The sequence below is a fragment of the Aythya fuligula genome, chromosome 1 (genome assembly GCF_009819795.1).
Source record: "Aythya fuligula isolate bAytFul2 chromosome 1, bAytFul2.pri, whole genome shotgun sequence".
NCBI classification, from domain to species: domain Eukaryota; kingdom Metazoa; phylum Chordata; class Aves; order Anseriformes; family Anatidae; genus Aythya; species Aythya fuligula.
In genome coordinates this window covers 103642892-103667534 of record NC_045559.1, presented here as the reverse complement: position 1 = coordinate 103667534, position 24643 = coordinate 103642892, and the positions used below count along the sequence as shown (strand labels likewise).

Sequence of the window (24643 nt, the reverse complement as noted above, 5' to 3'; positions counted from 1 at the left end):
CCTTTTTAAAAAAAATGCACACTTCATATCTGGAATTCCCAGCTTTGAATTTTTGGTGTGGTTTCAAATTAGGAAAGTGGCGTACAGAGCAACATGACTGCAGCTAGTTAACCATGACATGCAGGTGAGGTTTGCAGTAATCATGAAGGAAGTCTATCTGTATATAATGGAAGGCACTTGGAAAATTAGTATTTTCAGTTTCAGTGCACCAAGATGAATTTTCATAGCTGAATACAAGACAGCATTCATGTCAAGGTTTTTAATCTGATTAAATATGTAAGGCTTCCCAAATTCTAATTAACACCAACTATACCCACAAGATTTGTGTTTATATCAGTTTTATGATGGGATTTGCATGACCAGCAGTTAGAACGGTGACTGGATAAACTTTGTTTGTTTTTCCGTGACTCACTGTGCCATCAGGGAGGTACGTCACTCCTTCTGTATGTCAGAGATGAACTCTCGCGTAGTTCATGAGCTGTATAACTAGTAGATCCTGAACCTATAGGAACCTACATCTATTAGGAACTGAGGAAGCTGGGCCACAGCTGAGAAGTGCAGAGTTGCTCTGCATGAAATCCCGGCTTTAACACTGTGCTCTGTACCTCCCTTAAAGGAAGGAGCACAGCAAAGCTGCCCCCTGCACACACCTGGCTCCATATAGGTATAGGCAGCTTGTTGCCCCTGTCTGTGGAGAAATAGGAGGCAAAGCCTGTGGCAGGGGTAAGGGAGGACAAGCAGAGGCAGACACCAGTTGGACCTGAGCACCTCGGATCCTGTCCGTGAGCCCTCCCATAGCCCATATGTACAGAGTACATATCCCTAATAGTTTTGTGATAGCGTAACGTGTACTTTCACCGCTGTAAAACTGTGCTTTCCAACAATGCATTCAGTCATACAAAATTCTTTCAGGCTTAAACAAAACATGGAAATCTTAGTTCAGAAGTGAGTCACTGGTTTGTTCACATTTTAGCACTGATGTAAACAAGGTGCTTGGAACTTGTCTTGCAAGAAAGCATTTAAATAGCTGACTTGCTTCAACCCCCAAATCAGCGATTACTGTAGGTGCGAGCACACAGCAGCCACGGGCTGATGGTGCTCAGCCTGCAGCAACAATGGGAAAATCGCCAGTCCTATATCATGCTCTGCAGTACTGGCACATTTTCTGATTTATTGCCAAGGAAAAGGAGAAGAAGGAGATGCAACCTCATGGCTTGAGGGCATCTTAATTCTGAATTTCCTTCATGGTAGGTTACTTACTTCAATGCTGTCTAGCATCGCATTTACCATTTATAGGATCATTTGGACTAGCGTCAGTCCCTACTCAAATCTAAAGCTTCATTTCAACTACAAGCTCATTTAAATTTATTTGAGAGCACATTAACAGTGCACCAACATGACACCGGGGATTGACCTGGCAGTCCATTGTGGGGGCTTTGACTGCATTTGTAATACCTTGCACCTTTTTCTGCAAGCCCTCCTCGTCTTCGAGGCCACTGCATGGCAAGACCCTTAAGTTGAATTTGGCCATACTTACTTTTAAATTTCGCATACGTGTGATGGTCTAGGTTGTGGTATTGACAGTCCAGATTTGAGTTACATATTTATTCCCTACCGTTATTGAAAAAATTACCACAGAGAACTTCAGGAAAAATGCAGTATGAAAAGATACACTAATTCCAGAGATTTACAAAAGTCTGATTTCCTTGTCTTTTACATGTCTTCCATCACTGATATCCAAAGGCTTTTTCAAATATAAGGATTTCCAATAGGCATAATTAAGCAATGCTCTTGTGTTCCCTCACATGTAAATGGAGCTTAAATTTGAGGTGCTAAATTTTGACACTGTGCACTGCAAGACGGGTTTCACAGCAATTTAAGTTCAAAAATGGAACTTCTTAATTAGTGGAATATGGAAAAGAATAACAACATCAACACAGCTACCCCCTGCTGCTTACTTTGATATTAAATTCAATTTCTTTCATGATACCTCCCAGTCATCACACACTCTTGACTCTTATATCAGCTGCACAGAGCTACATTAAAGAAGCTGCAGGGCAGAGAGCAAGCTGAAGATTTCAGTGGGAGCACAGGGAAAGCTAGATCAGAGCTCAGAGAGACAACAGCAGATAAACCCATTGCCAACACGTTTGTGTAAAAGTCAGCAAATAGTTTCAACGCTTACTGACTCAAGCACTTTTGCACCTATATTCGTCCCGAATATTTTTGAGGACAAACGTTGTTCAATATTTCTCAAACACAAGCTTTAAGCTTACGAAAGCTTAACTGTGAAAGTCCCCTTCCTGCTGCTGCTGCAAGGTGAAGTAATCTTTCTCTACGATTACAAGACCCCAAGGATTTAGGTATATGACTGTGAACATCAGCCAGACGGTATCTGCAGCATTCACCCATAGGAAGAGAAGTCATGATGTTATTAGTCGATCCTGGCCATCACTGCTGTGCTGGAAGAGCCGTGTCCTTCACTTCTGTCCGCACTGCCACGTGCAGGGGGACGGGCACCCTGGCTGTATCAGGTGCATCATCTGCTGCTGCAGACTTTTACTGTGCCAGTAAACGTAGAAGGTCCTCGGTGGCCTGTGCTGTTGAAAAGAGACGCAGTTTCTTCCTTCCTTTGCTCAAGGACCTCAGACCACTCCAGAAAGCAATTAATATGGATCGCACGCGCAGGTGAGGCGTAAGGAGAATTCAAGCATCCCCAGCGATGGTCCCGTGCTCCTGCAAGGAGCGTTTGGCAAGCTGCCACTGGCAGCTGCACCAGAGGAGGCACCAGCAAGGTGAGACGAGCCTTTCTGCTGATGGGCTCTCAGGGTCACAAGCATTTCCTTCGTTCTGCTGCTGGACGAGCTCTTTACAGCTTTGTCCCCAGCTGCATCCTCCCCCGGCATGGCAGCAGAGCCTGGGAACTCAGCCATGGAGCTTGACCCCACGAAGGACACAGCCCTTGGCACCTGGGATGGTGCAGAGGGGCCTCAGCCTTCCTCGGGGCTGCAAAACTCCCCGTCTGCCCACCGACAATGCACTTCACTACAGTATTTTAGAATGGTGCAGACGGCCAAGGACAATACTGTCAGGGTAACTCTGAACTTCTTTGCTTTCACAGATTTAAATCAAGCTTTAAATTATTTTTAGTAGCTTGTTATTACAGCTTTTGCAACCTGAAGACAGACTACTGCCTTTAATTCATTAGTAATTTCAACAGTTAATCAGAAAATGTCATTACCTAGGAGGACTGCGGCTCAAAATAAAGCACACTGGAGTTAAATTTAAATTAAAGCATGGACAGAAATGAATGCAGCCTTTGATCCCCCTTCCATCCAGACTGCACCCTGATGGGCACAGCTGGACAGGATAGAAATCGTGAGAAGGGAGCAGTCTCGCCTGTTTAAAAGGGCACTGTCAACTCATTACATCCTCAAGTTGAGCAAATTAAAAAAAAATAAAAATTCACTGGGTTCTTTTGGAGCTCCACTAATGTTTTCTGTAATGGCCACTTCTTGCCTGTTTAATTTTTAAAGGAGGCTGATTTTTAGGTGTTTGACTGAAAATAACATAGCCTACTGTTAACATCTGTTTAACCTTCACGGTGGCCCCAGACCACCTTTCTGTTAGCTGAGTGGGAGCTGTAAGCCGAAACAAGGGCACACACCTCTGCCTGCCTGTCTGTCTGTCTTTCAGCATACAGCTTCGTGCAAGCTCTGGGACCACTCAGCGGGTGCCTGAGCCCCACGGTGTCAGGGTGAACTTTTTCCTGGGTGGCACCAGCAGGGATGCAGGCGCTGAAGGCGATGCCCTGGGTCACACGGTGTCCCTAACCTGGGAGGACACAGTGGCAGTGCTGTGCCCCCATTCCATGCATACTGAGGATGGTATGCACGGAAGGATTTTTCCCCTTCCATTCTTCAGTACAACTTTCCCCCCCATAAATCCATGTTGTTAAAAAGCTCACACACACCACAGCAACCTGTGGAAGGCTGGGGTCACCTTCCCTTCGAACAGCGGGGCGCCCTGGGCACCTCCCCACTTCCAGCTTTGATTCAGGCAGCCTCAACAAAGCTATTTCCTGGACTGCTCACAATTGGCGGGATTTACCAGCCCTGGCTCATTTGGCGGGGTTGGGACAGGCTGATAATGGCGCGAAATTCAGCCAAGGGTAAAACTAGAGACGTTGTGGCATCCGAGGGGACCCCAGCTACTGGGAGCATCGCGCTGGCACAGCAGCCTGCAGCCCAGAAGTGGATCTATGGTGCACGTAGCCACAGGGAATCAATTTTGGAGGCTTTGGTAGAAGTTTTAGGGAGTGAAAGTGGGGTAGGGGAAGGTAGCCAGCTGAGCTCCAGAAGGGTTTAGAGTGAGTCTGCCTCCCTGGTTCTCTTTCCCTACACTTTTCCTTGCCTGAAGGCAGCCCTGGCTGTGCTTTTGTCCTGAATACTTCGAAGCCTGGACTTACACAGGAGGCTCCCAGTTGTCATTCGCTACAGTCAGGAGGGTAAAATGATGATGTTTCTCAGCTCTGGCTTAAATTAGGAAGTTTTACCAGCGTAGCCTTGTCAACGAAAGCTGCTGTGAGAGGAGCACACGGCTAATCAACACCTGTGCCAGCCGAAATCCTATTAGCGCTGCGGTTGGGCTCCTCGGGAGGCAGGGAGCAGAGGGCTTCGGCTCAAGCAGCGTTCAGCGTGCAGCGGAGGCGGCACGGAGTAAAACCGCTTTGACACTTTTTAACGAGTGAAAGAAGAGCCTAAAAAAATAAAAATAATAATAAAAAAAAGAGGTGGCACGGGAGAGCAAGCCCCCTAGCGGGAAAGCAGCCCTGCGAGCCGCCAGCGGGGTTTTCGCCGCGGCCAGGTACAGCAGCATCCTCACGGGGGGTGCTGCGGGCAGGGCGCCCCGCTTGCCCTCCGACAGCCCGCTGCAGGCAGCTCCAAGTCTTTGGGGTGTGAGGGTGGAGGCTGAGAGAAGGCAGGAGGGTGGGAGGGGAGCAGGCGGGGTGGCAGAGGAAGGGGGGACCCCATCCGGCTGGGGACAGGCGGGCAGCGAGCCCCCAGCCCCCGGGGCAGGGCTGCGGGGCCGTGCAAGCGGGATGAAATTAGCGCCAGTCCAAAGCGGCGGCAGCAGCAGGAGGAGGAAGAGAAAGAGGAGGAGGAGGAGGAGGAGGAGGAGGAGGAGGAGGAGGCGGAGGCAGAGGGAGGCGCCGTCCCCAGGCAGAGGGGCGGCAGCAAGGGGCCCCCCCCTCGCCCCGCTCCTCCCCTCGGCGCCCTCCGCCGAGCAACTTTGCTGCCGGGCGGCTGCACGGCCGGGGGATGCCGGCGGCGGCGGGGGACGGGCTGCTGGGCGATGTGGCTGGCGGTGGCGGTGGCGGCGGCGGCGGTGGCGGTGGCGGTGGTGGCGGCGGTGGCAGCGCCGTGCCGGGTCCGGTGGCGGCGGAGGGCAGGCTGCTGGCCGCCTGGCTCAGCGCCGCGCCGCCCCGCGAGCGGCTCCGCGACTTCCAGCACACCAAGCGCGTCGGAGGCTACCTGATCGGCAGGAAGCTGGGCGAGGGCTCCTTCGCCAAGGTCCGAGAGGGGCTGCATGTGCTCACCGGAGAGAAGGTAGCCGGCCGGCCGGCCGGGGAGGGCTGGGCACGGCGGGGAGCGGCGCGGGGAGGGCGGCGGGGCGCTCTGCTGCCCCCCGGGGATGCTCCGCTGAAGGCGCACCGACCCTTTTCCCCCCTCCGGGTTTGCTCGCTTTGAGTGCCGGCAGGGTAAAACCTTCCCCTCCTTTTTCTTTTTCCTCCCCCTCCTCGGGTATTAGTAAGAAAAGTCCGCCGAGGGGCTCTGCTCCTCGTCTCTTCTCCCCAGCCCCTTAGTGGAGCCTCCTGCCCATCGATCAGGATGTGTCACCACGCGATAGAGAGCAGCGGGTGCTTTAGTTTGGTCCACCCAGCTCGGGACCCACAGAGGAGTTATCCTGCTCCCGTTAGAGCTGCCCTGTCGGATCAGACCAGATAACAAAGCTCTACCTAACGCAGGACACCTTACTGCTACTGCAAGCTCCCTGCACTGCCAGGACCAAGCACCTCCGGCAATTCCCTCCAGCACCCTAAATAAGCTGTCGGTACGGCTGCGTCTTCGTAGTATGCGTTCCTGCACTCCTGGCTGTTTTTTCTTTCCCCTTCCAGTAAGTTTCTTGTGGAATGAAATTTCGAGTTAGGGCTCTGAATTTCATCGGGACAAAAAATGGTAATGTTAGTGATTATTATCATTCAGGAACGCGAGAGGAAAATAATTTTGTGCTCTTCTGTTACCAAGCGTGTGCTTCTCCTTGGTAACAGATACATCCAATGATCCTCTCGTTGATAAAAGGCACATGCACACACACGTCCTTCCCACCTCCACTTTTTTGGATTGCTACATTTATCTCAGTCTGTTAAGAGGAAAAAATAAAAAGGCCCACCACACGCCCCTCTGTCTCAGCTCCCAGGCCCGCTGCCTTCCTTTTTTTTTCCCCCCAGTGTCTTGAATAACACATGCTATGACAAAGTGCTGAGCAGAAACTCTAGGAGGATCTCCCTTCCTTCCTGCTGAGCCCCTGTGTCCTTATTCGTGGCCGGGTGCGATGATCTCTGAGCTCTGCCTGACCCGATCTTGTGCCGCGGGGTCAAAGGAGGCGCTCGCTGTCGGCTTCAGCGGGTAAAAGGTCGGTCGCATAGCTCCAAATTCACACATTCAGGGTCCGTCCGCCCAGACAACGCAGCTCTTTAATTTCAGGTATTTATGGATGAGCGATTTGAGTTAACGGATGGGAGATAAGGGCAGCTAATGACTTCCTTCAGGTGAGGCCCTATCTCAGCGAGGTGCCTCCCTCTCACCGGAGGGGGGAATGCTTTCCGTCCCACGCGTGACCCCACATGAGTATCTCACAGAATGGTAGGGGTCGGAAGGGACCTCAAGAGATCATCGGGTCCAGTATCTCTCCCGGCAGAGAAGCTGATGGACACTCAGCTCTTCTGGGCATGTTCCTCCACCACACTTTTGCGTGGCCTCCAGCCAAAAGAGGCTGAAACGTGCCCAAACTGGATCTGCCTCGCAGCTGCCGGCAGCTCTGCCTACACGGAGCCCACCACAGGCGACAGAGCTCTGGCTGTAACATGAGGAAGAGAAGAAAAACATCTGCTTACCCGGGCTCCTTTCTTTGGGAGTGCATTTGAGAGGAGGCTGGGGCTGGCAAGCAAGCGTGTGCATTGAACGGGGAGGGAAAGCATGAGGCAGTGGGAGAGCTGGGACCAGCAGTACCGGCTCGTGGAAGGAGGTCCTGTGGGAAGAGGCCACCAGAGGCCGAGCACAGCCCTCCTCCGGGGTGGAAACCAGAGTCAGGATGGCATTATCAGGGCTGCCTGAGAGCGCATGACTATGTGACAGTTGCCCCTTGACACCTCTCCATACCCACCTCCCTCCCCCAGCTCGGGACATCCTCTCAGAGCAAGGCTGGGGGAGAACATCGCCCTGTTATGGCCTGTCCCCCAGTCAGTGGGGTGAGCCAGAAACTGTCCTCCAGTCCGTTCACTTGCAGAGGAAAAGTTAATCTGCAGGAGGGAGTAGGCAGTGCGCCTGCAAGTGGAGTTCAGCAAAGTGAGCCGTGGAAACAAAGCCTTCTCCTGCGGACAGCCCGCTGGATCGTCCCAGTCGCTGCATTTTTCTAGGCTGATGTTTTATGAGTCTATTATTCCAGGATTAGTGCCTGCATGTATTTTCAGAGGAAAAAAAAATAATAATTGACATTTGATTTTTGTTTTGTAAAGCAAAGGCGCTGTCTGAATTTCAATAAAATTGCTCTAATAGTGTGAAGTAGGGGTCTCACTGCTAATGCCTGGTAGCTGGTTTGGCACAGGCCAAGCTGCTACAGTCACCAGATTATCTGACTTCAGCCAGGGGTGCCCAACCAGGTTTTGATTTGCAGCAGACTTTAGCAACTCTGGAGGAGTTAATGCGCATTATTGTTTCAGAAAACTGTGTATTTAGAAATGAAATCTGTGGATTAATGAGTCCCCAGCTAGGCTCGGATCCATTGCACTGACACAATGCATTGTACAGAATCAAGGCAATGCGGAGTGAATGCCAAAAATCTGCCATTACCTCACCCTGAAATTGCTAGGAGCTAAAGAGGTCTTCAAGAGAGTCTGAGATGGTGCATGCTGTGGGCCAAACGCTAGTTGCTTTACCAGCTGCTCCAAGGGCAGCTGGCTGGATTATGCATTTGGAGTACAGTGTGTGGGGCTGCAACCAGCAGCTCTTCCGAGCGCCTGAGCACGGGAGGGTGAGCTAAGGTGAGATCTTAAACCTTAGCTGTGAGTGTCTGCAGCGCTGGGCTTTAAATCCAATCTGCTGCAGTGCTTCTTGTGGTTTATGTTACCATAATGTCAGGCATGTTATTATTTTCTGGGCTTGAAAAATGTTTGGTAATGCCTGATGCAATTAAGTGTATTTTAGCTGAGCACAGGAGAATGCTGAACAGATTATTCTTTCCGTTGCTTTTGAACAAAAATATCACAGCCTATAATCTAAGATTTTGGAGTAAAAGGCTGATTTGTCAGATCAGCTCAGGCAGTCTTTATTGCCAGTCCTAAGGAAGTGTAGTTTCTCTATGAAGAGCAAGCCAATTTAGATTTAAATTGTGGCTATGAAACCCCACTGAGCTAGCTGTATTGTTATTCAGCTAACTTTTGCAGCCTGTGCACAAGATACTCCCGGATTGTTTCAAGCTTGAGGCTCGGCGTGGTCTATCTCTGGGCAGCAGAAAGCGGGCAATATTGCAAAATGATATCTTTGTGTAGTTTCAGACAGCTGAAATTGGGTTCCTGTCAGTGCAGGGGGGTAATATGCTCTACTGGTAGACCGGATGGATTGTGTCATCCTCTGTGGACCCCGATGAAATGTCTCAATAACTCCATACAGCATCACAGGATGGCAGTATGTTGAGGGGAGAGAACGGCGTGAGCATGAGTCTTTATAAACAAACTTGACCTGAGATTGCTTTTGTCTACTTTTAGGTACAACCTTTAGCTCGACAGAAAAAAAAGACATTGAAGCAAATTGAATCATTTGACTTCTCATCCACCAAAAAACATGTTTATCAGTTTCTTTAGCGCTATTGTTAAGCTCAAAAAGGAGACATTTTTAGTTACAGTGAATCGAGTGGTTTTCAGTAACAATGCTACTTAGTGGGAAGTGGCTGCTAAAAATACAGTTTACCAGCTTCTATGAAGGCAAAGCAATTAATATCGAAAGTGGCCTTTTCACAAAAGGGTTTGCTTTCAGAATGCGTTTCTGTGTTAAAAAAAAATAATAATAAAATAAAACACTGCATTTGAGATTTCTGGAAGTGCCGGGGTGGCTGCGTGGGCTGTTGCGCCCCAGGGAAGGAACAGGGGAGGTGTTCTCAAAGGGCACCTGGGCAGCAGTCCTGCAGGCTCTGTGCCCTGCTGGTGGCACGTTGCTCTGCCTGCATTTTCCAGAATTACACGCTGGCACAGTGGGTGCATTTCTGCTAGGACATCACAGTTTGTCGTCACCTTCTGAAGCAGATCAATGGGTGCAAGAGCTGGGGGGATCTGCATGGCTCTCCACCTCTGCGGTGGGTGCTGAACCATAGGGCTCAAGCTGCCTGCAGGGAGGCAAAATGGGATGCAGAGGTGTTACAGAATCACAGAATCACAGAATTTCTAGGTTGGAAGAGACCTCAAGATCATCAAGTCCAACCTCTGACCTAACACTGCTGCTGCCCTACACCAGCCGAGGCTGTTGGCTCCTAAAATCCTTGCTGTGGTGGGGAAGGCTGTCAGACAATCTGTACCCTAGTCTCAACATCCCGTTTCTAATCCCTTGCTGGCATCGAGGACATTTGTTGAGTTGCTCATGGGCTCGCTACCAGGAGCAAAGGCTGGAGTGATGCGTTTTGCATAATTCCTGTCTTCCAGCAGTGTCCCCTAGGAAACTCACCAACCCTTCAGGATAATATAGCCAGATGGACACAGAGAAACATGGACAGAAGTAATGCCAGCACACATCAGTAGATGTTACAACGCCATACACATTTTATGCTTTGCATTTTATGCAAAGTTAACACATGCTATGGAGTTAAATTTGCCTTGAGTAAATTCACTCTTTTCCTCTTATGTTCTGCCATGGACTTGAGGGGATTGGGGCTTGACTTGGTGGCCAAAAGCCTTTGGGTGCATCAGCAGGTGAGATTTTGCCTTGTTCCTGCCCTTGATAACTGTGCCAGCCCTGCAACATTGCTGCTCTTCCTTTGGGAAACCAAAACCTGATGGGGACTTCACATGAAGGACTTCTGCATCAGGATTTGCCGTCGTCAGCCGTGCCTGTATTGCAAGATCCAGGGCTGCCCAAGTAGTAATGCTGGCTTGGGAACAGAGAAATGTGGCTTATACTCACATGTAGTCAGTTCTAGGATCATAACTTTTTAAGTTTGGGGGGCTGTGTGTGTATGGGGGTCACTTCCAAGCCATTTTACCAAGCAAGTGGGCCAGAAAGTTACTTTACTGCAAACAAAAGTTGAGTTTCTAATGTGACCATCGGTCTTTCAGTCCAACCCTTTGTTTTTACTCCCAAATACTGTCAGGCTGCAGATTGTCCTTCCTCCAGTGATACTTGTATATCAGTTTCCTCAATGTGTTTGTGCTCTCACTGCAAGTATTTAATTAATAGTTCTCTTCTTAGCTCTTCCTCTACATATTTTAACATTTTATCTATACCCCCCAAAAAAAAGCTTGCTTAAGAAAGTACTTACCATAAATTTGCATGGTGGCTTTCTCCTGTGATTTTTATTAACAGCTGCCAACTGTTACACCTGGATGATGTGTTATGATGCCGCTCTTAATTATATGCACCGAGGAAGTGAAATGAGGGTGTTTCTGCAGCCTTAATTTTGACATTTCTTTGCTTCTAAGTGTTTGCTTTCACAGCTTTGACACAATTCTTTTCACAGAGGTTTGTGTACGTGCACGCAAATGCATAATTTGTATTGAAGCCACTAAACACATGCTTTTATTAACATGCAATACTTCAGAGAAGGATTTCAAGGGTGCTGTCATGGCTGCAGTGACATGAGTAAGGACTTGGCTGGAAGCAGGACCAGACAACTGGATGCTTTGTCAGCACAAAGTTCTCCAAAGCGTGTTCATTTAAGAATCTGAGCACGGGGCAGAATAAACACCAGACTGCTGATGTGTGCTCACCTGCTCAGTCTCTTGTATGAGCACCTGCTAACAGTTGGTTCATCAGGAGGATAACCAGTTGCAACAGGCACTTGTTATAAAGCCACACTCTTGACTCTAACCCTTTTCTGTGTTGCATGCTTGGAGTAAGCAAGAATAGGCCTGAATAGGCAAGAGTGCCTGTTCATTATTGCAGTCTGCTGCTTCCAGGAAGCTTGTTTTAATATTTATCAGCTGTAGCTTGCAACTTGTTCTGCAATGAGCTGAATTGATGCACATGTGGCAGTTGCTTATCCTCTTGAGATAATCTGCTTTCAAGTTTACATTCAGCAGTTTTAAGGACGTCACTAACAGTGCATGTCAGCAATGTGCTGCTTTTCATACAGACCGTTATAATTTTAGTGGCATAGGCAGGATTGAGGGAAGCTGAGTGTTGAGGCTGAATTGATACCAGGTGTAGTTCTTCTGTGGCACTCACATCTGGATCCCTGTATTTGTTCTCCCAAGTTTTGTGTTTTTAACATATTTAATGATGTGTAAAGCTGCGAGCCTGTTTTTGTAGGCATGCCTTACCTACAAGAGTGTTAGTAATTAAAACACGTCTAGCTTTCCACCTCTTGCAGTTTGCTGTATCCCTTTTTATACTAATGAGCTGGGGAATGCTACCATAGCTTCATGCTTTTCAGTGGACATAACACATTAGGCATCTTCGCCCCTCTGCCCTTGTGAGTTATTTGTTAGCGTGCACTCGGGAAAGTGGATGCTATTAATGAGCAGCACTTACCCTTCGCAAGGAAACAATCTCACAAGTAAAGCAGTCATGAGGTGACGGGATGGCCCTGATGGTGACTGAATTGCAATAATAGCCTAAAAGCCAAGCTGTTGTGTCGTATAAATAACAATAGACAAATAGACTGAAAGTTTGCGTGCATATTATGCTAGTCTTTGAGATCTTAGAGAGGGATCTAAAACCATCCACAACCAGTGGTTATGTAGATATTGGCCAGAAGAAGAGTTACGTGGGTTGCTGTGTTGGTGTTGACCTGGCAGTATGGGGTGCAGCTGGACCAGGATAGATGCAGGCTATCCCGAGTACCTTCTGCCTGCAGTGTGGTCTCACTTTGCACTACTTCTCTTCCAGATTGGCTTAACTACTATTTTCAGCTAAGCTGAGGAGCAAAAACCTCAAACCTCTTCATTCTGTGTCTCTGTAAAACCTTTTCTGCTCTACTTTCCTGATGTGCTTGCTGTCTGTTGGCCAATCTCCTCGAGGGCATGAACTTAGCGGTGCCAGTGTTTTCAGTGGGCTGATGGAGCTGGCGCTGATGAAGAGAGACAGGGAGTTTTTTTCTGGTAAGTTTTACTGCAGAAGGAGAGAAGCTGCAACCACTGGCATGACCCCGTGGCCCATGCTAGGACAGAGGTGCCCGTTTCTAAGCTGTTGAGGTGAAGCATTGCCAAAATTGTGTTTGGTGTCAGTGCTTGTAGGGAACAGAGTCAAACCTCCTCCTCCCGAAGGGAAAGACCACTTCAGGAAAGAGTGGTTGAGCATTTAAAGTGGTCCCCAAGAGAGATCACCTAGAAAAACTGGTGTTGCCTCAACCAAAGCTTTCTTTTATGAGCATGCTCTGCTGCAGTATTGTGCTGCTGAGCTGCAAGTCTGGCACTTCCAACGTGGGTCCCAGTCGAGCTCTTCTCATTCCTGGTGCGAGATCAGGTGCCACCAGGAAAATCATCGCAACAAAGAGAACTAAAAAAAGATAAGTTACATATAATGAAGTTCCTTTGCTTTCTGCCTGTTGTGGAAGATTGTCATGGAAACATTTTCTTTTCTTTTTTTTTTTTTTTTCAAAGAATAAATTTATTTTCTGTGATTAATGTCCACAGAACTAAGGGAGAGAACATATATATATATAAACTTTATTGGCAACACCCTTAGATTGGCTCCCAATGACTGTAAATATTTTATCTCCTGTATTTTAAATTACTAAACTGGGCCTTGAAAGCAGTGTTTTTTGTTGATGTAACAAACGTCCTTTTTTCTTTTTTCTTTTTTTTTCCCTTTTTTTTTTTTTAATCATAAAGCTGCATTGGTGTTAAGGCACTTTAAATTAGGGACACTTGGTCTTCTGTAAGTCCAGTTATGGATGTGATCACTAAAATGTGAAGCAGGGACTGCTTAATATGAAACATGCCACAGGTCCGTGATCATGCAAGGGGCAAGCGGCATTAGCCGCAAGGTTTCTCCTGTGAGGAGTGGTGCTGGAGGAATGTTACTCGGTATCACTTCTCCGCTTTTGTTTCCCCACAAGTAACCCGAGATCCTCATCCATCTTGCTGTGACAGAAGACGTTTTCAGCGTTAAAAACGCGAGTTTTAGTTTATCAGAAGCAGCTGGATAGGATATGGTTCATTTGTGACCAAGGCATGGAGCATGCCTTGCTGTGCTCCAGCGCTCTCTGCTTCCTGTTGTCCTAGCAGCTTACTGGGGGCTGTGTCTGGGTGAAGAGGACCTCTGGTTTCCCAGAAGTTATCACACAGCTTCCTTCGTGCTTGTTGTGAGTAGCCATCATCTTTTTTTTTCCATGTAAAATAAGGGCCTTGCTCCTCTTAGCCAGCTTTCCCTCAGCTGCAGTGGCTGCACATCAGGCCCCCATGTGCTCATGTAACAGGACCTGAAAAACATCTTTCCCTCTAGCTGTTAATACCTTGAGCTCAAAAGAGATCTCGAATTGAGTGATGGATGGTCTTTTAGCATGTCAAAGAGCCATTTTCTGCAAAATAGCTAATATTTGGAAAGTGATACCAGGCAAATATTTTTACTTTTCAATGGCTGGGCAAATCCAGCCATTTCAGGCATTCAGACACATGCTTTCTTCTTGCAGCACATGGCCCAGGCCTGAAGGCTGGTTTTGACAAACTCATAAGGATTTCTTAGGGAACCTTGGTATCACATCCTCATTTATCTCCACCTCCAGCTTTCTGCCGCCACCACGTCCATCGGTCTCTGCATAATCTCTCTTGACTTGTGTAGATATCACTAGAGGCCAGCAAGGTAAAACGTGCTCCTGTCCCTCGGGGGACACTGTTATTGCTACCCCATTAATTAGCTGACCAAGAGAGCAGTGAAAGGTCACTGGAATTGGTTTCTTTCTGCCAAAGGCCAGGCAGATCCCACCCATGACCCACTCAGGACAAGTCGTGTGTCCTGCCTGTAGATGTGCCAGTGCTGTAGCAGCACAGGCTCTTGAAAGTCCTGCATCGTACACATTCTGCTGGTTTGGACATAGAGCACCAAGGAAAAGCATAATTTGTGGGGATTTCCATACAGAACACATGGGAAAGGGCAGAATTGCTGCAGCCCCTTACCTCAAAACCATCTCCTGGCAGTCACTGAAGGTCTGGCCGTGTCAGGTGGCAGAGATGCTCGCAGATAAGGGTACTTCATTCAGTTTGAAAATGGAGTGAAGCAGAAGATGAGGGGGAAGAAGGTAGTTAGCTTTACGGAAACAGCTGAGCAGAAGTATGTCCAGCAAAGGATAACTGTAGTTACCCATGAAGGATGGCTTGATGTTACCTGTAAATATGGCATGAAGTAAAAAAGCATGTTGAAGAGAAATATGGCTGGGCATGGCTCTCCTCCAGTGAAGCTGAGCTGCTCTGTGGAAATAGACCATGTCGAACAAGGCATTAGTTGTGTGTTAGATCAGCAGTTACCTCTGTTTCCTTCCTGACTGACTGAAGGAGGAGGAAGCATTGCAGAGATACGGGGAATGCTGTACCATGTAAAAGGGCATGAAGGTAGATCATGAGGAAGCTCTGACCAGTCTGTGCTCACAGCCTTGCAATATTGACTGTTTTAAAGCCTTCATACAGTCTGCCCTTGCACATAGCGTGGTAGGAGCAGCCCTATAGTATGTCCTTACAAACACCAGTCCCTTGATACATCAGGACTCTGGCTCCTCATGGAAACACTAATTCGACTGTGCTGATGCAATAGGCAGCAGCAGCAGCGTGGGCGAGTAGGGCTGTCTGCAGAAGCATCAATATTTGCCTGAGTCCTCGTGACACTTTGTGTCTTCTGTGCCACAGAGCTCAGGAAAGGATGTCGGATGGAGCTTTCAACATTTGCATCCCTTGATGTGACTGTTAATTGCTCCCAGACTGCCTTGCCTAGCTCAACTCCAGTCTTCCTGTGCTGTGCCTTGCCCCTGTCTCAGCTGGGACCAGAGATGCTTCTCACCTGTACAATTATTAAAGCTCAAAGGGATCACGGTGGTCATCCGGCCTGACCTCCTGTGTAAGACAAGAGCTGGTATTCTCTTTGGGCGTATCTGTAGCAATGTTTTGTTGAGCTATTGCACACTCTGGGGGTGGGGGGATTCAAAATCTACTTTCATCTCTGTAAGATAAGATGTTCCTATCACTGCTTCACTGCACCTGAATAACATGGATCGTGCTTACAGCCTGAGTTTGCCCAATGTTACCTTTTGGGCAGTTAATTTTGTTTTATTAAAGAGCTGTCTGTTATCAGCAGCCCTTTCCTCCTGCAGGTACTTGCAGAAAATCATCATCACTGCTTAGTTTTCTCTTAATTAAAATTTTTGAGCTTCAGTCTGATACTGTGACAAACAGTTCTTGGACCTCAGACTGTTCCTGAAGCTCTTTTCAGAACTCTTTGCAAACTTTTAACATCATTCTTGAAGTGCTTGTGCCAGAACTAGATCTAGTAATCTAATAATAGTGCCCAGTGCCATGTACAGGTGTAATTAATACCTTTTCTTACCTTAACAAATACATCCTGCTTATGCTTTTAAGGATTACATTTAAGTTAGCTGTGACATCAAGAGGGTTCATTTGCTTATCTGAATCCTTATGCACATTGCTGGATACTGTTGTCTTTGCACTGTAGGTAATGGTAAGATTTTTTTCTTATCTCCCAGTGATTTGATTCTTTCCATTCAAGCTACCTTCAATCTGAAGTATACGAATGAGCATACTCTGAGCTACTTTCCTGTTTATAAAAGTTTATTCCCCTTTAGGGGCTGATTTAAAGTTTTCCTGGCTGTCTAGTCTGCCAACAGAGAGAGTGGTCCCCTGCGAACTAAGACATTTATCCTGTACTTATCTCTACAGCAGCTGTTTTTATCTCTTGCTAAACCCCAAACTCTTGGCTTACACTGTCATGGACTCTGAAGAGAAGACAATATTTTAACAAAAGTGACTCCTCCCTATGTTTTTTAATTGTTGATTTTACTAATTCCAGAGCAAATACAAATGAAACAGAATATATAATTCAGCTGTCCTGCAAAGAGCAAACACAAAAGTTATCAAAGGCTGAACATCACCACTCAACTGTGAAGCAGAGAGACGATACTGCTTGTTTAACATGAAATCTCAATGCATCTCTAATTGTATTGCTGAGAAGCCTTTTCAGTGCATATACATGCACATGCATGCACATTTAACTCAGTCTCTGATCCTCCTATTCTATTCATAGCAAGCACACAAGGCAAGTATAAAAGGTATCAGATGGCCATGGTTGAATGGTTGTTCTTTTCTGTCCTTGATAAATAGAACAGATGTCATTCTTGTGGAAAAGTCTGCCTTCACGCGTTGCTGTAGGTTTGGATGATTGCTTACTTCCTTGACGTGAATGGCTAGGCTGTAAAGAGAATGGTTAACAAGCATTTATCTTCTTGTAATACTTTTAGAAATGCTCTGCAGTCTGCTTTGAGAGCAGTTCTTGAAAGGTGAATAGGATGCTGGCGTTTGTTAAGGAACTGGGCAGCCAAGCAGGGTAGCTGAGGGGAGTTCCTCCAGAAGTGCCACCCTGGCACCTCTGAATTGGCTGCTACAGACTGATGGGTAATTCGGTGAATGTCCAGCATCAGGCCATGGAGAAAGTTAAGTTTGTGTTTATGTAATGGTGCACGGACTCAGCCACGTCTGACAGTTGAGCAGAAAAGCTCTGACTTCTCCCTGTCCTGAGCAGAGTATGCGTGGTCCTTTCTGCAGGTGTACAGCTTATTGATTGCTGGTATGCATTTACTTGGATGATCCTTTTCTTTAATGCTTTGTTTCTTGAGATGTTGGTACTTACGATCTATGAAAATATTCCCCTGATGTACTATAAAATTTACCAAGCTTTAACAGCTAAAGCAAAGAATAAACACTGTCTAGTGAAAGAAGTTAGCATTTTCTAATCCTTGGATTCAGTTATGAAAAGCAACTTATTATATGCCTGGTTGGTTGCCCAACCTGAGATACCCTGAAAGGGATTGCTCTCAAGAATACGCTGAGAACTGTGCAGGCTTCAAAGTTAGGTCTGTTTAGTATGCCCTGAATTGGCCCCCAAAAATCGCCATCCAGCTTTGAAAACTAAGCTCAGAGTTTTGTAGTGAGAGCAGTGGTGATTACAAAGCAAGCTACGAGTGATGCCAGACACCTGTCACCAAAAGGAAGGAAAAAAAGAAAATGAATTCACTGCAAGAGTTGTCTTGGTCACCTCAAAAAACCAGCTGGAGATCGACTTGCACTAACTATGGCTATATGAAATACCTACATGGCCTGGCTCTTTGTCTCATTCTCCTCTAAGCATAAATCAGGATATAAAGGTTTGGTTTATTGTGGAGGCTCAGTCTTTCCCACTGACCGTCCTGGCTGCACCCGGTAACCTGCAGCTCTGAGTTCCATGTGAATGGTCAGGGTGCACTGGGACAGTGCTGAGAACTGGCTCGGCTGCCTGGCTTGGCATCACCTCCAGCAGGGCTGCCACCAGCAGTTCCTGGAAAAAAAAAAAGAAAAAGGAGGGATGTGGAGATGGGGAGGGGAGGAGGTGTCCCTCCAGTAGTCTATAGCTGAAGTTTCTCCTCTTGTGTTGTGTTGGTCTCCTGGCCAAATCCCACAGTGCCTGCTGGATTCTTATTCAAACCAGCTTCCTCTCAGTTCAGCTGGAGCTCCTTTTGGCAGAGATCTGCAGGAACTGGCTTCCTCTTATTAAAAGTTAGGAGCGAATTTGCAGAAGGAAACTATTCAAGTGGCTGGATAAGTGGGAAAACTCTTAAAGAGTCCTCTAAATGTCATACCCTGATTTTGCAAGGTCACATGCAGTCTTCTGTTCTCTATAAAGTTAAGCATGTTATAACATTTTTTGCTAGACCGGGGCTATTGCTATGAAACTGTTCTTCCAGTTGTTACCGCAAGCGTCTGACATGAGTATTGTTTAAGACCTCTTGACTTCGACTTAGCAAACAGGCCATTGAGAAAACCCATTTTCTGGCAAAGAGGAAGGCTTGCTTCCATTGAGATTCATCCGCCTGCCAAGAGACAGCCTGCGTAAAGGCATCCAATCTGGCGAGCAAGAAACCTGAGGCGAAATTGGGACCTGGGTTCCCTGGGTGCTAACATACAGTGTGACTGAAGTCACTGGTAGTCATATGCTTGCTAACTTAGTTTCATTCGGGCGGAATGATGGTGTGTCGTAACTGGATGAAGCCTGAGATTCACCAGGGAAAAGCTAGGTAGAGAGAGGTTTTTGTTGCAAAATCATAGCCTGAATAAAACTCTTTGCAGCTTTGGAGACAAACAAAACCCAGTAACTTAAAACACATGCACACAAACACCACCCACAAAACAAACAAACAAACAAACAAGCAAACAAACAAAACCACTATTACACTGCCATCAATTTTGCATATATTTGAAAATCAACTCCATAGCAGGCTTGGCTTGCCACCCCCTCCAATGTTCTTTTGTTTTGTGTGTTTGTTCAACTTCATTGTGGTATCCAACATTTGGTTTCCCATCAGCAGGACACTGCAGGAATACCTGTCAAAAGTATTACTCTTTGACCCATGGTTTCTCTGAATGTCACTGTTGGAGTTACATGCCCCAGAAGGGGCAGGGAAAAGATGACCGTGGGTTATTGCTCTCTACGACTACCTGAAAGGAAGCTGTGGGGAGCTGGGTGTCAGCCTCTCCTCACAGGTAACTAGTGATAGGACTAGAGAGAATGGCCTCAAGTTTTGCCAGGGGAGGTTCAGGTTGGAAATGAGGCGACATTGCTTCTCAGAAAGAGCAGTCAGGCATTGGGACAGGTTGCCCAGGGAGGTGGTGGCGTCACCATCCCTGGGGGTGTTCAAGGAAAGGTTGGACGTGGTGCTTAGGGTCATGGGTTAGTGAGTGACATTGGGGGTAGAAGGACGATTGGACCAGATGATCCTGGACGTCTTTTCCATCCTTAATGATTCTGTGATTCTGTGGTTCTTCTGCCCACCAAGCACTGGGAGGTTCCTCCTTCCTAGCACAACATCCCCATCCTCAGTTTTGTGGGCCTGGCGTGCTGTCAGGGCACAGATCTGGGGAGGTGGGACTGCACAGTGTGTCTCTCACAAAGACATACAGGCTGCCCCTGGGCTTCCCTTGGGAGATGGCAGTGTGAGCCCAGCAGAAACCCTTTGTGCGCTGCGTGCTGGGTCAGCCAGAGACAGCATGTGTTAGAAGAAAGGCAGAGATAGCTTCGTCAGCAGGATACTGGGTATGGGTAGCCTTTTGTGGGGTGGTCTGCTGAGGTCTGTCTGTGGTCAGGTCTGAAGGCAGAGGGGTCTGTCTGTTGGGCAAGTCATTCCTTCCATAATAAAGTTTTTCCCCGCCTTGCATTTGAGGAGCAGAAGGGAAGAATGGAATAGGCAAGGAGGAACAAAGGCATTAGTTGTCCTCACTTGGGATCATGGGGAAACTCCGAACACTTCCCCTGAGCCGCCTTCCATGTTTTGTTGCAATTTTATGTGTGAAGGTATGGTTGTTTATAAAGAGCATGCAAAATGTGCTTTCTCTGGATGCTGAAGCCCTTGCTCCCAGCTTTCTCCAGGCAACATCTGGTCCTTTAAACTGTCTCTTCTTGCTTTTTCTCAGGGCCTTGCTGTGACTGTTTTTGTGCTGTCTGGTGCCAGCCAGCTCCACCCCCTGCCTCTCTCTTGCAGCTTCAGAAACCCTCCTGAAGCACTAAGTGGCAAAAATCCTCCTCCCACGCGTGTCAAACGTGCCTTTATTTGGGTGATGGCACGTGCCTGTATTTGCCGATGTTGGTTTAGCCGCTGGCTTCTGCAAGCAATGCAACTGTCTCCTACAACTATCTTTGGAGAATAGTGGTGTTTACACTTCCCCCTCACCTCCGTTCCAGTACATTTTAGCCCAGCCTGAACTATTTTAGTGCAACGATCGAGAGAAGCAGCAATTGCTCATATGATGTGTCACACCATAAACTTCAGGAAAGTAATTCATTCCAACAGTAATTCTAGGACTCTGGAACCAAAAATACGGCCTATTACTCATCTTCGTATCTCATAACACAGAATAACCTAAACCATTTATTTATTTACACAGCAAAGATTTAGCCAAAAGCAACGTGTTGAATGTCAAGAGCCACTGTTGATACATATTCAGAGTAATTACTTGCTTTATCATTTATTTTTATTTCTATGCCAATATTGGCTGGCAATTCAAGTCAGGAGATAAGCGTGATGCAAAGAACCCCCACGTGAAACTTGGGAGAGCAAAACAGAATAATTGTCTTATCTTGAGTAGGTTATGAAAGCTTGAATGTGTTTGCTTTGTGGTTAGCTAGCATCTAGGGTATTTTCTATACTGAATGCTTTTTCCTTCTGCATGGATGAAATTTTCAGGTGTGTGTGTGCATATGCACCATACATGAGTCTGTGCATATTAAATGTGTCAGGGCACATTCCGTCTCCACTTACCTCAGTGTAACTCTGGATGAACTCAAAATCAAGGATATTGAGCTAAGTCAATCCTGGAGTTACTGAGCGCACATTTTGATCCATGGATTTCCTCTGTATGCTTAAGAATGAATTGTAAATTGGAGAAAAATCCAAGAAATTCAAACAGGCAAAACCAAAAACTAAAACAAAAAACCTACAGCAAAACAAAACAACAACACCAAACCAAAACAAACCATCGGAGCTCTGCCTGACAGTGCTGACTCCCTATCATGGGGTGCATTTCATTTATGAAAGAAAAAGGATCCTACGAGAAAACAAAAGCAAGAAGAGCAGTGCAAGGGAAAGGGCAGTGACTAGAAGAGCAAAAGAATAAATGAAAGGAGTTGTAACGAAGATGAGCTGGGATGAAGAGAGATGGAGAGGCACAACAGCTAGAAGCAGTTATGAACATCTGTTTGACAGTCAATAGGATGCTTATGTGTTGGGTCAACTGTGTATTTTTTTCTTTAGACATATGGAGATTTCTTTAAAGCTTTTGAATTATCCCTGAGATGGAGAGAGAAAATCTATGGAGAGAGAATAAATATTTCATCCATCTGAAATATTTCTGTAGTACCATGTGCTGCAGCATGGAACTGGGAGTGGAAGCAAGGTCCTGCTTGCACTGTCCCAGGAGCAAGCAAGGTGTCACAGAACCTTGTGTCCTCTCTGATATGGGAAATGCAAGCTTTCAGTACTCTTAATTGGTGTTTTACTCTTCTCTTTCCCCTGTGCAAAGCTGTTGCTGAAACAAAACTGTTATTGCCTCCTTTGTCAGCTGGCTGTTAGCTGTGCTGATGGACTTCTTGGACCCAATGCAAGGGATATTGAAGGTATGGAAAAGGCAGCTCAGACTCAAGGTGGGGTCTGAAGGCAGCTCTGTTGGGATAGATAGCGTGCCTGACCAAGCATCTGTCAAAATCAAAGAGAAAATTTGTCCTTAAGACATAGATGACTAATTCTTTGTGATGGTGAAAAAGTTTGCAAGTAGTCACATAGTTGGCTCTGTCTCCTGGGTTCAGGTGTTTGCCCTTGTTCCCCACAGCCATGCTCAGCCCGCGTAGGAGATATGCATGGGTTTAGTAACGTGCTTTTTTTAGTCAATGAGTTCAGGATGACTTCCTGATATGGACAAGAGGTTACTGCTCCATTTTGTTAATAACCCATGTTGTGTATCCTGCAGCTGCAGAAAACAGCAGCATTTTCATGTGCATTGTTCTCAACTTTTACAGAGGTTGTGTTGTGCTGCCAGCAAACAAACTGGTATATCATGTTTCTTTTACCCACGAATTTGTTTGTCCTCACCAGAATAGCTTTTGTGGTTTGCTGTCCAAATAATCCATGCAAGCCTCTGTGTTCTTGGTCTTATTTCATTAGATTGAAGAACATGCTAATTTAAGACTGTTTCCTTGGTGAATCACCTGAGGCTTTCAAAAATGGTTAAGTAAAGCTCTGATTTGCCTGTTGTCTTATCTTAAAACAGAATGATCTTTCTTTAATGTGACTAGTCAGGAATGTAGCTTCCAGGCATTTATGGCTCTGATGCTGCTCCACATTTCACCCAGGCAGCTGTCACGCATGTGGTGGTTAGCCTTGCCTTCTTATCAAGGGTATTTCATTAGAATCATCTTTTAACAGCAGAAATATGTCCAGCCAATAACGTATGCCATGATGCTGACTTCTGTTTGTTAAGACAAACTATTAAGCCCAGACTCCTGTAGTTTTATTCTCCAATTTATCTGCTCATAAAAACTTGACTTTGACTCAAGGAGTTTGTGTTAAACAGTCTGGGCGTATTTTTATTTATTTATTTATTTATTTATTTAATGCTTCTATTTTCTGAAGAAAAACCAAATTGCTTACTAATTCAAACTTTCTATTTCTTGTAGAAAAAAGGCTAGGCTAGCCAAACTGGGAGCTGTCACATGACTGATGTGACACTTTCTCATGCAGGGAGGGGGCCAGGCATTTTGTGAACAACTTTGTCTCCCTGATGCCCAAGACCAGCAGCCTATAATGCCGTGGATTTTAACCATGTAGTTGGCTGTAGCTGGAAGCAAGTGTGTTGTGAGTAGCTTGTCAGCCATGAGGAGGGATGCTGTACAAGATGGAGATGGATGGAAGCCTGTTTGGCTTGAGCTACTCTCTGGATGTTGAGAATGAGCAATCCAGTCAGTAAAACTCCAAGATTTTCCCCATGTTTGTTATTTCTTCTCATCGTAGGAGTAAATTAATGCAGGAGGTCCTCCAAGGCCAAATCAAGGCATGCAGCAAAGATGCAAGTGTAGCATCTTTGTGCCCCCATCAGGGAGGGCAGAGGGATTGTGGCATTTTTTCTGCCTTCTCTTGGACCCATACCTGTGCAAAAAAGAACCTTTCCAACCAGTTTCATGTAAAATTCAGCATCACACAGGAATACCAAGCACTGTATTCCCCTTCCCTCATCCCGACAAACAACTGTCACTTGGGTAATGATCAGTGAGCTGCTGGGGCTGGTGCATGCGTTAAAGGACTTCCTTTGTTGCAGAGCTCTGAGGAAATGAGGGGCAGGGGAGGAGGATCCAGTGCCTTTTGTTGCTCTGCTGGCATATGCTGTTAAATCATTGTCTGGCGCAGATGACCTGGAAGTCTGCAGCACACACTCTAAATAAGAAATCTCAATAAATAAGTATCTACAAATTTGAGGCAGATAAAGGCAGATACTAATTAATTGCAATTATTTATTGCCTGCATTAAAACAGTAACAGGAATCAGATTCTTTAAGCATAGAAAAGAGTGATATCCTCACTGGTCCTGTCCTTTTGTTCTCATGTAGTGTCTGCACCAGCAGTAGGAATGAAAGCACTTCAACAGGGGCTAGACTGTGTCATAGGCTGTGGTGCAGAGTCTCTTTGTTTTTATTACATACTTTCATGATGGGCTTCAGTTGACTTGGACAGCTCTGAGTGGTATGCAATTTAGTACCCACATTTAAAAAAAAAAAAGTTTTGCCTTCTTGCATTTTGCAGAGTTGTTCAGTTCTAGAAGTAACAAGGGGACTGTCTTTCATGTATGTTTTAAAAGAGAAAAAGAAATGTGCCAAGAGAGTGGTACCAAAACAACTGTGTTTTATGTTTGTTTGTTTTGTTTTGTTTTGTTTTGTTTTTGTTTTTGTTTTTTCTTTTTTTCTTTTCAGTAATGTAAAACTAACAGTTGGCTATAGTTTCAGGAACTTGTAATGGAAGCAGATCATCTGAAGTCGTATGTCCTAAGCCAGAAAAAGCCAAAAATGACAGTTAACAACTTGTAAATACCAGCTTGGAGACTTTTTGAGATGGTAGATGAAATTATATGTCCAGCATTAAATATGCTCAGTATTTGGGAGTGGTTAATGAGAACATTGTCTTCCCTTTGTTACCTATTTCCTTGCAATAACTTTTATCTGTCATCGCACAAGGGAGTAATTGTTAGTGGAGGCTGGGGTTGCAAAATCAGCTGTTTCTCTGACCTGGGCAGCTGTGCCTGAAACATTGGTGTATGAACTGAAACAGTTGGGAATTACAGCCATTTATTTATTTATTTATTATTTTTGAGGTTGTTTGTGCAGGTTTAAAGCAATAAATCATCAGTGTGTGACTGCTAATAACTC

General features: G+C 46.2%; 1 protein-coding gene across 1 annotated transcript in view; it reads left to right on the top strand.

The window, feature by feature from the left end:
• Positions 1 to 5321: 5321 nt before the first annotated feature.
• Positions 5322 to 24643, top strand: part of HUNK (hormonally up-regulated Neu-associated kinase) — a 56353-nt gene continuing 37031 nt past the window's right edge. The window contains exon 1 of the mRNA XM_032207778.1: positions 5322 to 5609. Within this exon, the coding sequence (XP_032063669.1) occupies positions 5322 to 5609 (288 nt within the window). The remainder of the gene's footprint in view (positions 5610 to 24643) is intronic.